The following is a 22,000-nucleotide window of genomic DNA, read 5'->3' on the forward strand; positions in this document are numbered from 1 at the left end:
TGCACATGCGCAATAAATTCGGTTTTTATGACACCTGACAAAATACGCAGCAGCCGCAGCAAAGGCAGCAGCAGCAGCAACTGCAACAGAAGATGCAGTTTAAAATGGAGATGGAAGCGGCGGCTTCAGTCGAATTTTTAATGACTAATGGCAAAGCTGGATACACAGGAAAAAATCTAGATTATTTGGATAAATGTCATATGAAGCTTAAAGTTTAAGAGAATATATAATACTTACTTATTATTTTCTTTAATACATAAAACAAGTAAAAAGAAATAATCTTGTTTTTATTTATAAACCATTTACAACTTTGTTATTTGAGTAATCGACCTCCTCCAACCTACATAAATGCTGGCGAGTCGGCTTAATATTTTTTCATATGGTCATATTTGAAACATAAGGATACTTTATAGAAAACGCCTAGACTTACTCTCAGTGAATGGGAGAGGCTGCCCGGGATGTTTGGTTTCGTTTATTGCCCAGTGTCTATTGAAGATTAATTTCATTTACACAACTTCATCGCCTTGCCGCCGTGGCTTCAGCTTAACACTTTGTTGCCCGCCTGGTTGCGTTTTGAAGTTAATAAAGTCATAAATTGTCTTACCGGGGGCTGGTCGCTTCCCTCTTCCCGGATTTCACTGTTCCCGAACTCTAATACGCAACAGTTGGGGCCGCAGTCTGCAGCGTCGCCAATCGTTACGTGTCCATGTGTTTTTATGGCTTCTTTTGTGAGTGCCCACTGTTGGCTGTGGCTGTGGACTGGTGGCACGTAGCGCTTCGCGGCATATGTTGCGGATTAGAAACGGAGCCCAGACTCCCGAGAGGATAAGTGTGAGGCGGTTCAGGCACTCGATTTTCTAATTCATCATCTTTATGATCGACTTCAGCTGAAGCCTAACACCTTAATGACGAAAGGGTTAAAGGTTCCACAGCAAACTGGTGATACAAAATGTAAAGCTAATAATGGCTTTGACAATCAGAGCATTAGGGCGTTGAACAAAATATGAGCTAAATGGCATGTTGCCAATTGAAGCCGTTCCACTACAAGGAGTGACATTATTTTCCACCACTAAGTAGAACGAAGTAGAGCGCAGGAGACCTTCGAAAATGGGTTTATTTAAATTACTAGATAGATAAGGAGCGAGCTTATTTATATGTAAATAAGCGCGAAGCAAGATGTCGTTCTGGTTCTGGTGCTGGCTCCCCATCAGGTTCCTTATCGGCATGCAAACACGGCCAGTTCAGCCCGGCTCCAATCAATTCTGATTCCGATTATCCGTGCTCCCCGGCTGAATGGAACACCGGTCCCGAAAGCCATTCGGCAAACAATAATTTGTTGGACTCTTATTTTTACGGCCGCGTATTGGCACAGCTGCCACTTCAGCGAAGAAGAGACGGAGTCGTCTTTAATAATACAACGATGACAGACATGTATCCACATCGCCGGATCGCCTCGCCTCGGATCCGCTGGGATCGGATCGGATCGGAGTTGAGCGGAACAGAAAGCGGCGTTATGCAAAAAGGGTGCAACACATTTTCCTGCCCCCACAAAAGCCGCTCTTTGTGTGTTCCTGCTATACAAACACGATAGTGGTGCACCTATAGAAAAGAACCTAACGGATCGTCTGTGGTGGTGTGGTGGTGCGGTTCTGCCAGTGGTTCGGTGGTGTTGCATGTGCTGGAATTCGCCTTCCTGTCCTTACTGGGTTGCAAGGTTCTCGGCAACACGGCCGTCTGTTCAAACACACCTTGCTTTCGTCATAAAAAGCAGACTCTTCCGCCTGGAAAAGCGAAGCGTACACTTAAAAACGCTGCGCATTACTTTCTTATAAGGCATATTAAAAAGATATTCTAAGCTAATTACTTTACGATAAATCAATCGAGCCGTCAATCTACGGAAGATAGTATAATACTCCATCTGAATTTAAAGAATACAGTTTTTCCTTGATAGAATTTCTGTTAATTCAATTTATATTGACTTTACTCTGTTTTACTGTTTTTTGTTTTATGTGCTGCAATGTTGCAACTTTGGGGTGGTTTTCTCTTCTTCCGATCGCCGGACAAAGGGAACAAAAGGGGGAGAACTTTTCCTGCTCATCTACCTGTCAAGTTTACGCCTGACAGCATTTGATATTTTCCTCGAGCCCACACCAGCTGCTCCTGCGAGTCCTTAAAAAAAGGGATACACGCCCGAGTTGAGGTTGCAACATGTAGCAAGTACCTTGCAGAGGGTGCCTCGCATAGGGGTGGCTATCTTTGCAACTCGGACAGGTGGTGATCCTGCGGATGGGCCCACTTTGAATTTGTTTACACATTAGGCGCTTATCAAGCGGTTATCTATGAATAGAAAGAAGCGAACTTTTCGTGGGTGCATTGTCCTGTGGAGGGAAATAGTTTTAAGTATCCAAATACTCAAAAAAACATACATATGTACGATAGATATTTTCCTCAAGGGGAAATCCCTTTCATAATCAATATGGTGATAGCCTAGAACTTGATAATGTATTTTGTGATTTCCCGCTTCAAAGGTTGACACCAGCCGAATACGCTTTCTATGCCACGTCTTTTTAACATATGCCGAGCCTCAATGCATTTATAATCGCACTTACCCCTTTAAAATGCCCACAATTACATGGAAATTAATGCTCCCCACCTTAGAAGGTCTCTAGCACGATCCTCGGTCATGTCCCAAAAAAGGGAAAAATTACTTGAATGAGCGGACTTGGGGAACACGGCTTCAATTGAAGTTCAATGAAATGTGTCGCCGCGTGCGCTTTGATTTTATTGCCAGCACTTAACATAATGAGCCGCCTCGATAAAATCACGTTTCCTATCGCGCGGCGCATGCGCAATGTGCTCGATACTCAGATACTCGGATACTCGAATACTCGAATCCAGTGCGCATTGAATCCATATGCTTCCTGTCTCGCCGGATATTCCTTTGAGTGCCCCGCTCCATTGTCATGCGTCTGCTGCAGTGCAGCACAGCAGTTCAAAGTGCACGGAGCAAGGGATCCGTTGAATGCCAAGTGCAGCCGAACAAAGGATGCGGCGAGCACCACCTGTTTCCTTGGGCTTTCATTGGGTTTCCATTGGGGATTTGCGCGAGGAGGAAGTTCGTTGAACTGGGATTGCAGCAATTGAAATCGTAACGCGCGTGCAGGGGCATACCAAAAGATTTGTGCCGGAATCGGTTCCATATACATATGTCTTCTAAATAAAAAAATGTATACATATGTTCTAGTAATGTATGTGTACATATTTATAGTACAATATATCTGAATGAAGTTAGTTAAAACACGGTTTTAATCAATGAAACTATCTGCTCTTTGTAAAAATGGATGAATGGAAAGACTTCAAATTGATGAATTTATGACTTGTATTTCAAGTAAGCTTCGAAGAGCATGTTGGACCGCGCGTAGCGACTGTCCTCCTCCATGAACTGCAGCACATCCCTGATGTTCAGGTGCTTGAACCGCAGAGCAAACGGTCGCTGAACGGGAGTACCCACCACTTGGCCGGCTTTCAACCCACTTGGAGCAGCTTCTGGACCTAGTGCCTCTGCCGGGCGCTTTCGACCGCCGATGGCTAACATGGCCGTATCATTCACCGATTCCAGACGAGCCACCTTCCTCTCCTTGCCTCCGTTCTCTGCGCGACGCTTGCGATAAAACCCGGCATCATCGTCCGAGGATCCGTAGTCGGCCATCTCCAGATCGTTGAGGAACATCATCGTGGTCCTCATATCGTTCTTCATCACACAACGTGCGTCGTTATACAGGTGATAGCTCGTTCGATGTTCGCACAATTCGATGGTCTTTTTGACGACATGCTTCATGTAGGTCTCCAAGGCGGCCAGAAACGCATCCAGGAGGGATTCCTGCTCCGAAATGCTGATGTCGTCCGCCTGGTGGCCCAGGGACAATTGCTTTATTAGCTTTTTATAGATACTGCTGCGGTCAAAGAAGGATGCCCGTTGCCTTCTCTTCGCCGACACTTTTGACTTGTTTGCATCCTGAGAAGCTGAGTCCGGCAGGATAAGATCGCTGATGATCAGCAGCTGACCAGCGTACGGCTGTATCGGAACTTCGATGGAAATAATTGACATCGTCTTGGATATAGTTCACAAACTTCGCGAGGTTTTCTTTTGTGCTGTGAATATTTTTCAGATGACAAACAGAATAAGCTTTACAGCTGCTTTTGTCAGAACTGCGCATAAGTTCAGGGTTACTACCTTTCAAGCTAGTTTCTGTCAGCAAATATAACTATTTATATTAGGCTTAACAACACTGTGATGAATTCTATCTAAGTACAGATCGGCTCGACTATTGATCCTGATCAAGAATATATAGTTCATTCTACCTGTTACCTGTTTAACGAATCTAGTTAGCCCTTTATAAAACTGTTAAGGACTTGAAAAAAGTATAATTTGTACTATATTAAATTTGTAGTTATTAAACTTTGGGCAAGGTGATATTTAGTTTCTCTACTACATACAATATGCCTCAGCTGGACATTCAAATTCCTACACAGCCCCTATCCTACGCCACCCAGCCAGGTGCTATAGGTGCTGCCACGAGTCATCAGCAACACCTCCGAGGAAACATATGCCGGTGCACCCCGCTTGAGTGCACCCACCCCTCGTGGACTGCTGACCGCAACATTTTCCTACACTGAAATAATGTACATCAACAGTGCTTAAGTTTGTGTTGTAATTCATTACTTTTAGTATTACCTATTTATAATTATTATTACTTTGTGTTTATTTGTAAATAAAAAATGAAATAAAAAATAACCTATAAATGCTATAACATTACATTCCCAGCTATTTTTTTAGTAGGGTTCCCACCGAAATCTATTAATTCCACTTAGAAAACATAAGAAGCTTCAATAAGTAAATGACCAAATGGGTCTTACGAATATACCTAGAAGTGCCTAAGAATTTGTAAGCAAATAAGTATATTTTCTGAGTGCCTGCCATGGCCCACTAACTCGGTGCTAGCTAAGCACTTGTTCCTGTTCAATGCCCAGCAACAGGAGCAGAATGAGGCAGAGGCAGGCGCAGGACACGTTATGCAAAGTGCACAGGAATGCAAGTGGGCCTTCTCGGGCGACTGGCGACCGGCGACCGGCACGAGCGCCTAATTATTCAAATGGAGGCGGTCTGATGCCTGATGCCCTCTGGAATGCCCTCTGCACCTCCTTCCTAGACGCAAAGCCTCGAGTCCGCCGCCGGTCGGGGTGAGCGGATATTAGTGAAGACAGCGGCGCGCGACAGTCGCCCGCTTAGCAACTCCTGTCGCCGATGCCGTGTCCCGCACATTTCCGTGCACCACTGAACTTCTGGCCCGAAAGATCATCGTAGTAACACACACACACACAGGGGAGTGCTGGGCCGCATTTTTAATTGCCACGTTACCTGACATTTGCAGGAGCAAGACGCGTGTTGTTTTGACGTCGTTCGGCCGGCTAGAAATTTATTAGAAATGCACGACGAAGTGTCTTTGTCGGCCGGCGGCTAACTCCACTCCACTCAGCTTAACTCCCGAACAGGTTCATTACGCGTGCCGGCGACAAACACACACACGCACACACACACACGGCGCGGCGTTGACCTAATTACCTGTTTAGTTTTTTAGCCTTTTTTAGTTTGTAAACTTCCTGACCTCCCTACTCATAGGGGTAGGCTATGTGTTCCTGCGGGTGGGTCAATGGTGTCATTACAGTTTAACTTGAGTGCAAGGTGCAGTCCTGTGTTTTAAACGAAGAAACTGTACTAGTTTATAGTAAAAAATGCATTTTCATTTTTGCTACTTAACTTTTATGGGTGATATCAATCGAAATGCAGTAACGTTTGGTTATTAAATGCAGGGTAACTTCTCATTTTCAACCTATGTACATATATAGCTTAGTTTCCCTCTTCATAGCCCTGCTACATACGGATTCCATACGCCTTGCATCATACACACTTGGAAAACGTCCGACTGCCATTTCCGCGCAGCTAGCCGCATAAACTTGGCTAACAATTCAACTAAAATGCCAACCAGATAATAAAACTCAAATCGATCGAAGAAGTGGAAGCATTGGCCTTTCCGAAAGATGGAAGATGCAAATAAAAAATGCGAACACGACGCTGGGAGTCGGGAGAAAGACTTGCAGCCGGGCAGGGCATTCAAACGACCACCCACACATTTTGGACTCGGAGTTGGAGTTGGAGTTCGCCATTCGGAGGTGGAGCTTGGAGTCGGATGCAGAGCATCCTCGCCGCCTGCGCAGTGTCAAATAGACAACGAAAACAAAAGCATTGCGAAAGAAGTCTTTGACATTTTAAATCGCAGATCTAAATGAGTTTTGTAAGTTGAATACTTATCTTATTCTGATTATTTATAAAGTAGTTTATACTATTTATCTTTAGTATGGATTTATATAATCTTTTAATTTGAAATTTGTTTATTTTCCTCTTTTTTAAAGGTAACTTGCACTTGCTTCGTAACCTAATATGGAATTAATAAAGTAATGTTAATAAGTAAAGTAATTAAGTTCTGTTGGCAGTGGAAAATGTATATAACTCGAAATCACCATTATTGAATACACTCCCATTTTGTTCTCAGTGTTTACGAGTGTGTTGCGTGGAGCGCAGGCGTTGCCTCCACAGGACGGACAGATGCAGTTAAGCCGACTCGAGATGGAGGCATATTCCAGCGAATAAATATTATCATATGGAAATTTCGCTGCGGAGCAATTACGAATGCAGCCAAACGTTGTGGCAAGTGACCTGGGAGACGTCAATCCAGGCACAGGAAATCGAAGTCGCAACTCGACGGTTTTGACGATGATGTAGCACCACCAGCTTTTATGCACTGCACACGGAGTGGCCTCCCCGGATTCCCGGATTCCCCGGATCGCGAACCCATCTCCTCCACTGAACCCACCGCCACTTGGACCATGTTCATAGAGATCGCAGCGTGTCACAGTCGTAGAAAGTTTGAATGGAGCAAGCCGAGGCGGGTACAGTGGCTGCAGCCTAAGTTGAACACATATGGACTTTGTCAGTACTAACAACTTGTGTGCACAGAAGAGAATACCTTGAACCGAAACTAGATCATATTCCGTGCTAGAAGCATTTTGTTATGATATAGAAAAGAACACTTGCACATGTCGGACAACAAGTTCCAGAAATCGAGTCCCTACTGTCCCCTGCCAGACCCAACTGGCAACCATATCCACTTCAGAGGCTTACGTACCTGTTGGAGCTGCGTTTTGGGGGCGCAGCAAATGAAATTGCCAATTGTTGCGCTTTCGGTGGCAGTGGAAGTGGAGCTACTGTTTGGGCCTCGTTGTTGCCACACACCTTGCAGCTGAAACGGAAGCGAGCCATCTCAGGGAGATCTGCTGCGGGTCGCCGTTGTTATAGCTCCGTCTTGCCACTTTCAGCGCTGCCTGCTGCTGCCTTTTTAAGCCATTTTAATATGAGCGTTGCACATCTTGTGGGTGTGGCTGATTGGGCAGGCCAAAAGCTAAGGCATCGGACCAAAAAAATAAAGAAAAATAAAGAAAAACAAAGCCAAAATGGATGAGCTCGGGCCCAGCCCGATGATCAATCTTAGCCATGGAAACGCTTTACCACGATGATGATGATGATGAAGACGACGACGTGGACTTTGTGGCCGCTGATGGTTTTGATTTCCACCACAGCCCAGCAGCAGTTTGGCAGTTCGCTACTGGTTTTCCCCCAATTAAGTGGGCGTGGGCATTTGAAAACGTTGGCTCCATCTGTCAGAGGAGGAAGCGATCTATTTGGCTTATGGAAATGGCGGACAGGCCTGGAAAATGTTTCAATTATCAGCCGTTTAGGTAGTAATTAATGCCAAAGTAATGGCAAGGTGAGATTGCGCTGAACACCTGCAATGGGATTTATTTTTTGTTATCCTGCTGCTAAGAAACGGAAGTAAATTGACACGCCTGCAAAAGGACACCTTCTTCTAATTTATTTTTACAGCACTGCGTTTCCGTTCCCAGAACACCCCATTGAGTTTGGCATTGTCCTGGGGAACAGGTCACAGGAATTGCTTTGTTGGCAGGTTTCTTTTAATTTCAAAACAGCAACAAGTGTTTGGTTTTTAGGCTCGATAAAAATCACCAAATTGGTTTCCTATGAACTCTGATTCACAGCAAATACTTAATTTTGAGGTGTTACTGGTTTACACTTATGAGAGTTTTACCTCTGATCTTATCATCCATATTTTCTTATTTATTAAGTTATTATTCACAGGTTGAGCTACTCTGTTGAACACATTGCTGTCGAATAATTTCACTTTATTTTACATATAACTGGCTCTCAAAAGCTGTAAGCAACAGTAAAAGCCGTCGTTGACTGCAGAATAAGAAGGCCAAACCAGATTATAAGATCTTATAAATTATGCAAAATCATTCGCATTTACTAGATAAATAAATGTACCCTCAATGCTAAGTGCCAAAGCGAGCGAACAAAGTGATTCCTAGCCGGTGCAGAAAGGCAAATGCAAATTGCTGGTGGGAAGAAGAATATTTCCGTGGAGGACGGAGTAAATTGGAGCGCTACTTGAGGATTCTCCCACAGCCCACTGGACTACTTTTGCCATTCGATGACAATAATGTTGTCTGCGCTTCGTTATGGCCAGCTAGCATCGCCTCCATCGCCTGCCTCACCTGATCTCACCTCTAACCATGGCCATTGTCACCAACGACATGGCCATAACCATAGTCTTGGCCAACTGGGATTGGGAGAGGAGCAGGAGTAGGAGGTGGAAGACATCCCGCTGAGTTGGGCATTGTCTGCACGCTGGGCAGATTTCCCAGAATTGACACCTTGCCTTTTGCTACAGATTCGTACTTGCCGCGCCAAGAAGTCTGGCCTGTTCTGGTTAGGAGCAGAATGAACAAAAATAATACAAGACAAGGGGAACAATCCTGCAGCACATTCATCATCCGGACAATTGTCTCTGCCTTCCAGGTGTTGCTCAGGAATTTCAATTTGCATAAATTTGGTGCAGATTTGCGTACAATAGAGTTAAGGGGATGCGAGTGCAACACCCGTGATTATCGAGAGACTTTTCTTCCAAAATAAAGATGTTGCCGATCTGCAGAGCAAACAGAAACAGAACAATGATCCTTAGCTGCCTTTGAATTTTGGACTCGATTTGAGCGCGAAACTAAATGCGACTTCTGCTCTGAGCAAAATGTAAAAGATCACAAATTAATTGAGCTCTAAGATGTACCAGATGAAATTTTAAAAACTTCTCCATAGACACAAACTAGCCTGCATTGAACGCAGAAAAGGAATGCACCTTTTACGAGTATTATAGGTAAACACATTAAGAGAACCATATTCCCGGGCAATCTGTCCAAACAAAAATATTACCGCAACTATCAGGAAGAAGGATAACCGAAATTATCTTATCTGAAACATGCAACTCTCAAGGGTTAGCTGAATAAAAATAAAACATAGTGCCAAACAGACACTTGTTAAGCAGTTGCCACACAAAACCAGAAACTCGAGGTAAATAGATGCGGACTATGAACAAATATTAACTCGACGACCGCAGGAAAAGCGAAATGTTTGATAATTTAAGTGTCATTTGGACAAGCACACATTGGGCACCTGAATTCTGAGCATTTAACATTTACCATTCCCATCTCCCATTTGTTTGGACGCTACCTAGGTGATCGTGATTTTCGATGACATGAGCATATTTACCACAAAATGGGTTATTTGCTCAGTCAAAAATATATTTGGTTGGGCCACTAAGCACGATGATGCTAGGCAGGTGCTAAACGATAAGAGCTCTCCCGATATGCCCACAGTAAACCGAAAATATATATTTTTAATCAATTTCCAGAGCTGTCTGTGGCCAGACCACCGACGGCATGTCGCAGCGATCGAAAACGAATAGCCATAACCCGCGCCGCTTGACAACATCGTTAGAAAGCCATACAATTTGGCTTAGCATTGTCCCACATCGAGGTCCTTTGTCCTCCGTCCCGGCTCGAAATGAATCCTTGGCGAGCGCCTTCTGCCCAGCATGCTGCCTGGCATTTTGCGCAGTTTTCCTTTTCTAATGGCAGCGCGCTTTGTTCCTCATTGTTTTCCCAGTAGCAGTAGGTGGCGCATTAGCGCTGCCCGATCCCGCCTTTCGATCAGGTGGGCTCTTCTTGGCTAGAGGATCCTGAACATCTGTGCCCGTGCACTGGAAGAAATAGTTCGAAATGTAACCATTTACTTAAGGCATTTAAGGTGGCATTTGCCAATGCAGGAAGCTCCTGAAGGACCAACCTATGTACCTATGCCTTGATAACAATACAAAAATTCAAAAATATTTGAAAAATAAAATCACGATTTCAGAACCGTTAAATATATAAAAGTATTTACAAAGAACAAACGTTTATACCTGTGCCTCGATAACACGAACAATTCAACAATATTTGAGAGAAATGAAATCGCGATTTCAGAACCGGTAAATATATAAAAGTATTTACCCTGCAAATACATACGAAACCTGCAGAGTGCTGGCACAAGCCAATGCCGCAGTTCGAAGGATCTGCGATCTCCTCATACAAAGGCAAAAAATAGAGTCCTGCTCGTCGCAAGGACAGGTGGTGAACATCTTTCTCTGTACTCCTGCCATTGTTCGGCAAAAACAAGAGATGCCAGGAGTCAGGCGAAAAACGAACCTGTGCCTGGGCTACATGGCGATGCCTATCTCCATGTCCGTCTATTATTCGCAAAAAGATCGGAGGTGGAGTACTTCTGAATAGATCAGCAAACAAAAGCGGGCTCCGGACAGCTGACAAATCCGAGGAGATGAAGCCATGTCGATGGCTTGTGGAACACATGCCAGCTGCCCTGGAGAAGATCAGGATTTGGCAAGGTGCTCTGCTCGTCTTGATTACATCATCAGTGGCTAGGTGGTCCAGATAAAATAATCTCTAAGCCCTCTTAGAAACGAACAAACTGTCAGCATAAATCTGGCTTATACGTAGTTTGTCATAATTTTCAGCGGAGAAATTTTTTCGACCCTCCTAATTGATTGGGAACGGAAGTGGCATCCATTCTCGATTGCTTTATACCTATTATTAATTGTCATAAATCTTGGTTCAATAATAAGAAGTTCGGGCCTCGAATTGGGTGCTCAAGCTGCAAAGTTTCCAAGGCATTTAACCCGTCAGTTGGTGCGACTGACAGTGGTCATGGAACCATTATATCAACATATTAATAGATGTAAAATTAAATTGGTAAAATGAAATTAGCTATCAACAACGGCTAAACTAAATGCTCTTTAGTAAATAATAAAATTGATGGAACAAATTAATTTGAGACTGCAATAAATGGTTTTATTTTTTCTTTCTGGCCCACTGTTCCAGCGTCTTTGATTTCACCCGTAAACTGTTTCGATGCGCGCCTCGAATTGCTTTCGTCAAATTATATAATGATGCCAACAGGGACCGGCCTACTACTTCGAAATCCGGCGACCAGGTCAGCAGGCACCACGCCCACTCACAGCCCTCGAAATCAGTCGCCTCAGCCGCAACGCACCTTTTGCGTGGGTGTGGCCGAAGCAGGCCAAATAAAAGTCGGTAATCCTTTGCCGACCATCGAATCCTTTGTGCGGACCAACGGGCCCTGTTCTCCGGCCACTTGACAGTTTAACCAAAAATGCAAACCGTTGAAATCAAGTTAAATAGTTTCTCGTTAAGCAGGGAAGGGCCGGGATGTTGAACCCTTTCGAGGCCTTTATGGTGCCTTTTGGTGCCTTTCTGGCCTCGCCGCGGAGCACCTGCCAAATGATTAATCATCGTTTTGCCGCGGCCCTCGACTGAAGTGCGTTAGTTTGTATTTTCCGCTGCTTAAATGCTAAAAGCTCATCAATTATCGCCCCGAAAGCCCAATGCATCTGCCTATTTTGGGGATCGGTCTGTCAGTCCCCAGTCTTCAGTCCCCAGTCTTCAGTCCCCAGTCTTCAGTCTTCAGTTGCCCGGCTTCAGTCTTCAACTCTTTTCGAGGCGCCAAAGGTCGCACTTTCCTCTTTTATTTTCTCCTCTAATCATGTCCATCAATTTGATTGGTTGTAGGTGCATATACAAGTTGTCTTTCTGGCCGCGCAATGGAATGGAGTTTATTTTATAGCTCAGCACGTGGGAGGTCCACAGATCTCACTCTCCAGGGATCGCAATTGGGTTACAGATGTTGGCCTAAGTAAGGAGAGGTCTTAAACGCGATAAAACGCGGCTAAAATATGGGTTGGCTGATTGGGCTGCTCAGATGTAGACACACTTTCTCGGGTGCCCAACTATTTATTGAGCGTATGAAGAATCTAAAATATTATCGATATTGTCAATCACAAATTCGTTTTATTTTCTGTGAAATGGTTTGCAGTCTGGCTCTACGTTGTCTCCTTGAATTTAAATATGTATTTATTAATAGAGAAAGTACCTAACGTATCTCTTAATCCTGCATTTCTGACTGGGACCAACGCACCGACATCGGCACACTTATCCACAGCCAAAGCCAGGACTCCACTTCAATCGCACGCGCAGATGTTTCCCCGGAAAACCATTCAGGATTCGATACTCAGGACTCGGGCTGCAAGGATTTGTTCATTAGTGCGACCACTCGAGGCACGCTGCATTTGAATAAATAAAAGCAAGTAAATAGAATGGAAAAAGGAAACATGACAGGCGAAACGGGAGCTGGGGATCCCCATGAAACTGGGAGTTGGGGAAGCGTTGAGTAATTGAAAAGAAAGAAGCGTGCGCCGGCCTGTCGGTGTATAAATCACCGTGCCGCAGGATAATGCATCCCGAGTGCCAGAGTGCCCCGGAGCACTAATTTGAATTGCACCCCGGCATCTGCCAAGTGCCTGGAAGTACCATGTCTGCGGTGGCTTCGCCCGAATGCAATAGGAGATCCCCCGCCCCGGGATCCGAGATCCTTTATGTCTGCCAGAATGAGCAGCACCTGGCTGTGATTTCAGGAACCAGCCACTTTGAGTGGCAGGGGAGCAGGTTGCAGATCACATCCCAGAAACACAGAAGCCGAACCAGCTCCACGACCGAGCACAGAACATGTGCCCATAAGACGGAGCCACAAAAACCTCTAACTGCTTAAATTACAATATTGAAAGTTTATTGTATGGCAAGTTGACAGTGGCCACCGGAAAGAGACTCGACCACGCAGTTACTTAAGAAGCTTTAAAGTCTAGCTTAAGTTTTGTAAGCCAAAGTATTATCTAAAACTAAAATTTAATTATTAGGTAAAAATATTGTAACCAGAATTGAATTTGTTTAACCAAGACTCGTTTATCTGCACACCATTTTCTATAACATTTTGATAATATAATCTCTTTGAGTTATTTAGCTTGAGTTCAAGCTCCTCCAGCTACGAGTAATGTAGGATATCCCTCCAAGTCCACGAGCATTCCTTCAGCTGTGGCCAGGGCACGATGGGTGGAGGACGGTGGACCAGTGACAGAAATCAGATCGAGCGCTGCCGCTTTGTGAACCCACCTGAACCGGCGCGGAGTGTACCGTTGTCCCATGTGGCGTTGCAACATCGCGGCGAGAAAATAATATAACATGAAGAAAACAGTTCCAGCTGGTGGCACGAGCTGGAGCAGCTTAATGCTGTCGTTATACATTTTTACAGGTTGAAACCATAGCGTTGGGCTGCAGTTTTGCGACTGCAAATGGAGATGCACTGGAAAAAGCAACAGACATTTAAAAATAAGCCAACCCTCTAGAAACTAACTCTTTCTGTTCTTTAAAATATCTTACCTTTAAAAAAACATTTAATTTTGCTCCATATTTTGAAGACATCATATTCAAGTGGCCAAGTTGGTTTTGATTTTTTCGCGTGTAGTTTTCAGGCACTGTGGTGGGCATGGCGGTTGGGAGAGGAGGCATCCAAAGGCACGCCGGCAAACTAACAGCCATTAAGCGGCTGCCTCCGCCCCCCTCGGCCACAATTTTTGCATATGATACTTTTTTGGATGGGGTTTTGGATGTCCGTTGCCGCCCCCTGCTCATCGAGTGGGTCATGGCTTGGGCCACGGCTTGGACCAGGTTATCGCCCGGTTTATGGTGGCATCGCGCGTCATGTTCATGCCGAATTCCCGCTCCGTATGTAATAATTTTCGCAGTCCCCAGTCCGCGGTCTCCATCCTCATCGGCAATCACTTTTTGGGGAGTGCATCATTATGCTCGTGGCATGCATTATACTTAGCCGATGTGCAGCAAGTTAATGCTGTTATAATGTGCGGCTACTTGACGGGCTAAAATGCCTGCCGCCACATGGAAAGTGTTATGGTTTTGTGCACTTCATCGAATGTATATTTTAAATCAATATTTTAGTCCTCGACAGCACTCAGAAGTTATCTGTACTATATGTTTGGTATATAATCTAAAAAGACGAACATCGCATTAAAAGAACACAATATTTTAAGCATTTTTATGATGCCCCTTAAAGCTCTGCAAGTTTCTGCCCAAAGTTTATTGTGTTTTTCGATGGGGAAATAAATTTCTCCTGACGTAATTAAGTACTTGTTGCAGTTATGTCTGGCCCTCCGACCACCTATAATTCAATAATTCAGCAAACATAATTCAGACATTTCAATTGCTTCTCGTTTTCACGTTGCACGGGTGGCATTAAAGGTTGTAAAATTTATTTACAACAGTCCGACAACAACTCGCCCTGCGTTTCGTTAATCAAACATAATGTCCTGCAGCATCGATGGAGAGAAAACTTTCATTTGCGAAGACCTTAAACACAAACCCCAAGGGGCCGCAACCCACACGCACTTTCATTGGGCCTCCAATTGGGATTGGTATTGGGATTGGTATTGGTTTTGGTGAGATGGGGTGAGGTGCTCTGAGGATCCCCACAGATCCGTGACGGAGTCTGCTCTGGCAATAATAAAAATGCTCGATTGTAATTCTCGTCTGCAATTATTGTCTCAGCTTTCAAATGCGGTAGGCCTCGAAAGTTTTCGAGATCTGAACGTCTGGGAGACTGGGCCAAAAGTAATTTTCAATTTTAACAGCCAGAGCATAAAATATAAAGCACAACTTGCAGCACACACTTGTTAATGCCACACGATGGGGCAAGTGATTCCTCTCGCATGGATACACTTTAAATAACATTATTCTTTACAATTAGTCAATATTTAATATTCAGTTTTGAAAGAGTAATGAAAGAAAGGAACAATTTGTATAATTCCTTTAATCCACGTAAACAATACTTTGATTAAATTAAATGATCAATTTAGGCAACTACACATAAGCAAATGCTATTTTTCCAGTGCCAACTTTTGTCGCTTTTTGCTGTGTGTCCTGCAAAAAGAGGGGAATTACAAGAGTTTTTCATGTCTTCAGACAAATCTCATTAAAAGGCGTCGCATCTTCGTGTTCAGCCCGCAAGGAGTCGAGCTCTCGGGTCGAACTGGAAGTCGGACTCCACGTCCACATCCACGTCCACATCCAAGTCCATGTCCAAGTCCATCCAGAAATCGTGGCCCAGTCATCGGGCTTGTGGTTGTGGTTGTTGCCCTTTTCCCTTTTTCCAGGCGAGAGGCGTTGCATTTAAAATGTCGTTAATAATTTGTTGCTCGCCCCAGACCCAGATCCCAGATCCAAATACTGAGGTCCGAGCCGGTTCGGAACGCTGAAAGCGAGAAACCCTTTCTGCTTTTTAGAGCTCGTCGTAAAAAAGTTTTATTATTTTTGTTCCATTTTCATTGCCGCCAAAATAGGATTAGCCTGTTGCGGCTTGGCCTCTTTTGCGTCTTGTTTTTGTTTAATTTGGCTGGCCGTTTTTGCTGGCGATCGTGTCTGGGATCTGGGATGTTGCAACATCCAAAAATCGCTTAAATATCACCATTTTACACGCTTTCAAAATGCTTTGCCAGGCAAAGGGATGCGTATTGGCTTCGATTCTGAAATGAAGTCTGCGGTTTGCTTATTTGGGTCACCTACTTTAAAGTTTCGTAATTGAATTTCAGCTGATATGGGGCTGAAAATATTTACAAAGTTTAAAGTTTCTATTTTTCCTTGGTACACTTTCATAAATCTTCTTAGTTAGTTTTAAGCTACAATATTTACATTTACTTACTTAAGCTTTCGATCTTTTCCGTCTGTTTTGGGCCAGTTATTACGTATTTTCTGTGTTTTAAAATAATAATTTTTCATTAATTTATATCTTATTATTAAGAGGACTTGTGTAATTGGCGAAATTTCCACTCTCACTTGCTGGCGCAGAATTCCTCGCAATAAACCCGTTCGAGTGTGATTTAAGACCGGCAACAAACGCAAACTAATTAACTTGCACAGCGGTCGGATGGATAGTTGCTGTTGCGGTGGGTGGTCTCTTTCCCGACCCACTCCCGACCACTTCTGCTCCGGCTCTGGCCAAGAACGAAGCCAGAAAAAAATTAGTTAACAAGATCATTAAATCTTTGTTAACAGCCTATCGAGCAGAGACAACGGCAACGGAGACTCCGTCTCCCAGACTTCTACTTCTAAGGGGAATTAGAGGAGACGTCATGGGCAGCTTGGCCATATAACCACAGCCAAGCCAACGACGTGCGATAAGATAACAGCTGCCCAGACCCCGGGACTCAAGCTGGTACCAATACCCATGCCCATAGTACCTGGACGTGGCATGTAAATCGCAGTACGTGGCACAGACCGAAAGTAGTGGCCAAAAGTGGCTAAATCAGTCGAAGGAGACATATGGATTTTTGTAAAAACTAGCTATTATCAAATTTATATTTTATTAGGAAATGTTAAAGGATTATAAAAGGTATTATGAAAGTTCCTAAAGATAAATGTTTAAATTTGTATTATTATTTTCACAAAAGAATCGTTTCAAAGAAAGAATCGTTGTAAAGAAATATAGATTGAGCTTGAAAATTGTATATATCGATAAATGAAATAAAATATTTTGCAGATCTCGAACAACAACTACATGAATTGCCACTTACATCTATTATTAAAAGAACTTTTTGGGGGAAAAATTATCCAGATGGCCAACACTGGCCGCCAAACTCGAACCTGTCCTGTAGAATTGCACATGTTTATCTATTAATTTATGCTGGCGGTTTTCGGGTTCCTCGTTTGCCAATCTCAGTGGGATCGCACTTGCGCCCGGATAGTCTGCTTCCTGGGAATTCCTGTGGAACGGGCGATCTGCATCTGGATCCGAGTCCTCAGGCACAGCAGTCGCCCTGCCACAGGGACAAATGCTTGATAAGAACGCTAATTAAGTTAAATGCCAACTGTGTGTGGCTTCTACACGGAAAAAAAACTATCCAAAACGGTAAACCATTCTAATGGCATGGTAAATTGCATGCATGCTTAGAATTTGTATATTTTTTGGGTAACGATAGTTGAAATTACGAATTACATATGTATTCGACAGCTTAAATCATATTTGGCGATCCCTAATGGGAAACATCAAATAAAATACAATGAATTGTAAAAACACTGTGTGGTATTATTCATATCTTATAACTGAAATGTTCAAGTAACACAATTTCCGTTGAACACTATGAGAAATTATCTGTGACAATGATTATAAATTTGTTCTCAGTGTTGCCGTGATTCCAGGTAAGTGATCAGGAATTGGCACTGGTCTCCTGCGTGGTTTGGTTCCCCTTGATTTATGTCCTGCCAGTGGAGTGGTCTCGGCTGGGGGGTGGGGCCACACCTACTATCTTATCTGTTAGTTGAACACTTTCGCTGTTTGTTTGTTTTGGTGTTGTTGCCACACATCTGCCACTTGGTGTCGAGCGTGTTAGTGTGTGGCAGTTTCCACTTGAGGACCTCGACATGCTCCTTAATTGCTTTCCAGTTGTCTACTACATGGATCCTTTCCCTCCCGCAAATCTCAAAAACGCATAAATATATTTTGAAATCGCTCCTTTGGCGCCTCAGATCGAAGAGAAAATGTTGGAGAGCGAAGAAGAAACAAAGTGGAATCGAAACAGTGAGAAGAGAGCAATTAGCCTGAAGAGAATGCTCTCTTTCTCTTTGCTATATTAACGCTGTAGAATAAATTTATTTAAATTTATTTTCAACTGTTTGTTTTGGTACTGCATATAATTTATTAGATATTTTAAATCAATATTGTATATTAATTATTAATTATAATATTAATTTAATTTAAATGTTAATTTCTTTTAGTAACACAATGAAAGATGTATACATACATAGGTATATGTACATATATCTATTTACATATATTTGCTATTAATATCAAAATAAGTACTTATAAAATCTTTTACTTAAAAACGCGGAAACTAAGATGGTTTGATCATTTGGCCAATAATTGTCAAACTTATTACGCAAATTCAAGTAAATCTCAATGTATAGTGTTTGTTTTAAATTCCTTTCCGTAACATGCTTGTTAGTAAAAAACATTGGTAATTGTAATTCCCGAGCCTTCTTTATTGATGCAGAAACCTGCCTGCCCATTAATGCAACCCCGTGTGTCCTTAAAAATGTTAGTATTTTATGTTGGGTACCTGCCAATGTTTTTACGTTTCAGTTATTAAGTCAACTAATGATGCACCTGATAATGATAATGAGGTAAAAGGAAACCGTCGTTCGCTAATCCTCCAAAAGGGGGTTTTACCCATTTCTCGTTAAATTTAAATTTCTAGGTAAGATCGTAGCTCTCCTTATTGCGCATTGAATGCAAATGCAGAGAGGGAGAGAGAGAGTGCAGCTGTGGAGAGCGCAACGCACACAGGTAAGCACATTTGATTATATAGCCCACACTAGAGCAAATATAACGGCATCGCTTCGTTTGAGGCTTCGATTGGTGCAAGTGTACGAAGTCGGCACGTGAGGCAATCCTACATAAACAAGACGAAACCTGTTTTCGAGCCGAACGCCGCGATTGGTCGAGGCATCTACCTGCAAGAACATGCACGCTCTCTCGCGCTCTCTTTTGGCAGCTTCGTGTGATGAGCCGAGTGCAGCCGAACCAAGGGCGGTATAAAAAGGCCGCACCACCGCCAAACTCGCTCAGTTATTCCCAGACTCTAACCGACTCACATAACCAGCTCTAGCAACGCAATATACCCGAAATATAACCGTCATTCAACCGCTTTGCTTAACGGAACACGCGTTTTGTATCTGTGCATCGATCGAGTATTTGTGCCTGTGTGAACATGAGGACACACTAAAAACCAAGTGACGACAATCGAGAACTTTTGCAACAATTCCGAAAGACTATCAATAAAAAGCCAGTAAAATGCATACCGTGGAAGACATGTTGGTGGAGAAAAACTACAGCAAGTGCCCGCTGAAAAAGCGCCCAGTTAACTACCAGTTCGAGGCGCCTCAAAATCACAATAACACCGCAAACGAGCCGCAGGATTTGTGCGTGAAGAAAATGGAAATTCTGGAGGAAAACCCCTCCGAGGAGCTGATCAACGTCAGCGATTGTTGTGAGGACGAGGGTGTGGATGTGGATCACACAGACGATGAGCACATCGAGGAGGAGGACGAGGACATCGATGTCGATGTGGACTCGGACCCCAATCAGACCCAGGCTGCGGCTCTCGCTGCTGCAGCTGCTGTGGCCGCCGCTGCCGCCGCCTCCGTGGTTGTGCCCACGCCCACTTACCCGAAATATCCCTGGAACTTCCACATGTCGCCCTACACCGCCGAGTTCTACAGGACCATCAATCAGCCGGGTCACCAGATTTCGCCGCTGCGTGGCGATCTCATTGCGCCCAGTTCCCCGAGTGACTCGCTGGGCTCCTTGTCGCCGCCACCACATCACTATCTCCATGGTCGCGCCAGCTCCGTTTCCCCGCCCATGAGGTCGGAAATAATCCACAGACCCATCGGCGTGCGCCAGCATCGATTCCTGCCCTATCCACCGATGGGCGGTTATCCGAGCTTGGGCGGCTATACCCATCATCACCATGCGCCTATCTCGCCGGCTTACTCCGAGAACTCCTACTACTCCATGCGATCGATGACGCCTGAGTCCAGCTGCAGCTCCTCGCTGCCCGAAGATCTATCCCTGAAACACAAGAGCCTGAACTTGAATCTGAAGACCAGCCAGCCGGGAGAACCAGCAGCAGCCAAGACCGGTGAAATGTCGCCCGAAACTATCCCGAATGCCGCCGCCAAGAAGGACAAGAACCAGCCGCCACGTTACCAGTGCCCGGATTGCCAGAAATCTTACTCCACCTTCTCGGGTCTGACCAAGCATCAGCAGTTCCATTGCCCCGCCGCCGAGGGCAACCAGGTGAAGAAGTCCTTCAGCTGCAAGGATTGCGACAAGACCTACGTTTCCTTGGGCGCCCTCAAGATGCACATTCGCACCCACACGTTGCCCTGCAAGTGTAATCTGTGCGGCAAGGCCTTCTCGCGCCCATGGCTCCTGCAAGGACACATTCGCACGCACACCGGAGAGAAACCCTTCAGTTGCCAGCATTGCCACCGGGCCTTCGCAGATCGCTCGAATCTGCGAGCTCATCTGCAGACGCACTCGGACATCAAGAAGTACTCCTGCACCAGTTGCTCCAAGACCTTCTCGCGGATGTCCCTCCTTACCAAGCATTCAGAGGGCGGATGTCCTGGCGGCAGCGCAGGATCCTCCAGCAGCAGCGAACTCAACTACGCCGGCTATGCCGAGCCGTAGGGCGATCTGCTATAGCCCGTATATGTACACTATATAGCTGAGATCCCAGCCATGTTCCACCAAAAATTAGTTCCTAGCTCTCTTAGGCGGCTCCAAGTTCCCGAAACTCCCAGTGCAGACACACAACTTCAAGCAGAATTTCACTTGTTTTTATTTTCTAGTCAGCATTTTCTCCGAGAAAAGAGAAAATTAAAAATTACATTTTAATTTGTACACCCCGCAACACTTTTGTAACACCACCACCAATTTGAAGAGCTCGAACCACTTTGGAGTGCGTGCCCATATCCTAAAGATGAACTTTGTAAAGTATTCTCGATTTATCCTGTACATAATGTATTATGTCTAACTGTAGACTCTAAGCTGAACAAATGAAACGCCAGACAATCGTAAGCAAGACATATATCTCTATATTTTATACGATAGTATTTTTAGCCTAGCTGTAGACCGTAAACTATTTTTGATATGACCACTACTTTTTCGCGTACACATTGAAAATGTTCTACTTTAGCCTAAGTGAAGATAAGCAAACAACACATATTTTGATACGAAAATGTTTTGTAATTCTAAGTAATTTATTGCATCAAGCGAAGAAAGAGGAAAATACATTTATTTACATACAAAAACACTTGAAATCGATTTTATTCAATGGATGGGCTTGGGACTCTTCAATTTCAGGATAACGCGCTAATATTACTAACTGAACTTGAAGAGGAATGGTTTCATGTGAACCAAACTGTCGCTTTACATATTCTTTCTTCAGCTCCAATATCGAAATGCTTTAATTTGGACATTATGTTAAATAAACATATATCTACAACTATGATACCATTTTTATATTATGAATGTATTGCAACAGCTTTTTTATAATTTTATAGTATTGTAATACTATATTGATAATCATCATCTTCAACTAAACTTACTTGGTCTGTTCTGGAAAATGTTACATATTTAAATTTATGAATTAATTTATTTAGCTAATTTAATACAAACTTATAAATATTTATCAGCTGGATGCGTAGACCACATTTTCGATTGTCCAAATTCATTTAAAAGGCAATTCCTATTTCCGCCAGAAGGTTCAATGGAATCTAGAATGATCGTGAGTGGTCTTCCAGAGTTCGCCACATATTCCCCGCATTCTGGTTTTATTGGGTCATGCTCTTCTTTCCGAGCAAATAAACAAATCGAGGCGAGTGGATCGGGAAATAAGAGCGCCCCAATCAGCCATTCGCGACATTTTATGGCCTGCCCAGCAAAGCAGCAATCGCAAGGCGCATTTCTATGGCAGACTGATCATAAATTTTATTT

At 43.9% G+C, this 22,000-nt stretch overlaps 3 protein-coding genes across 5 annotated transcripts; 1 reads left to right on the top strand and 2 right to left on the bottom strand.

Annotated features, from left to right (window-relative positions):
• Window positions 1-3,312: 3,312 nt before the first annotated feature.
• Window positions 3,313-4,184, bottom strand: LOC122626462 (transcription initiation factor TFIID subunit 4). The gene has a single exon (XM_043806736.1). It carries the CDS (start codon window positions 4,106-4,108, stop codon window positions 3,371-3,373), a length of 738 nt encoding a protein of 245 aa, XP_043662671.1. The 5' UTR covers window positions 4,109-4,184; the 3' UTR covers window positions 3,313-3,370.
• Window positions 4,185-9,881: 5,697 nt separating this feature from the next.
• Window positions 9,882-10,924, bottom strand: LOC122626722. Of its 3 annotated transcripts, none has more exons than XM_043807091.1 (2): window positions 10,711-10,924; window positions 9,882-10,226 (listed from the first exon to the last, which is right to left on the bottom strand). In XM_043807091.1, the coding sequence occupies exons 1-2, from the start codon at window positions 10,870-10,872 to the stop codon at window positions 10,095-10,097; spliced, it is 294 nt and encodes a 97-aa protein (XP_043663026.1). In that variant the 5' UTR covers window positions 10,873-10,924; the 3' UTR covers window positions 9,882-10,094. The 3 variants fall into 3 exon arrangements, with proteins under 3 accessions (XP_043663026.1, XP_043663027.1, XP_043663025.1); XM_043807092.1 differs by having other exon boundaries at window positions 10,536-10,924; XM_043807090.1 differs by having other exon boundaries at window positions 10,516-10,924.
• Window positions 10,925-19,080: 8,156 nt separating this feature from the next.
• On the top strand, window positions 19,081-21,285 carry LOC122623133 (protein escargot). Its single transcript, XM_043802103.1, has one exon. The coding sequence runs from the start codon at window positions 19,289-19,291 to the stop codon at window positions 20,690-20,692; it is 1,404 nt and encodes a 467-aa protein (XP_043658038.1). The 5' UTR covers window positions 19,081-19,288; the 3' UTR covers window positions 20,693-21,285.
• The last annotated feature ends 715 nt before the right edge of the window (window positions 21,286-22,000 follow it).

Source organism: Drosophila teissieri, chromosome 2L (assembly GCF_016746235.2).
Source record: "Drosophila teissieri strain GT53w chromosome 2L, Prin_Dtei_1.1, whole genome shotgun sequence".
Lineage (NCBI taxonomy): Eukaryota > Metazoa > Arthropoda > Insecta > Diptera > Drosophilidae > Drosophila > Drosophila teissieri.

Coding starts and splice junctions, on each gene's coding strand:
- LOC122626462 (XM_043806736.1), bottom strand. CDS start 4,108: ATGTCAATTATTTCCATCGAAGTTCCGATACAGCCGTACGCTGGTCAG.
- LOC122626722 (XM_043807090.1), bottom strand. CDS start 10,872: ATGTGTTCCACAAGCCATCGACATGGCTTCATCTCCTCGGATTTGTCA. Junction 10,227..10,515: donor GTTTCGTATGTATTTGCAGG/GTAAATACTTTT, acceptor TATTTCTTCCAG/TGCACGGGCACAGATGTTCA.
- LOC122623133 (XM_043802103.1), top strand. CDS start 19,289: ATGCATACCGTGGAAGACATGTTGGTGGAGAAAAACTACAGCAAGTGC.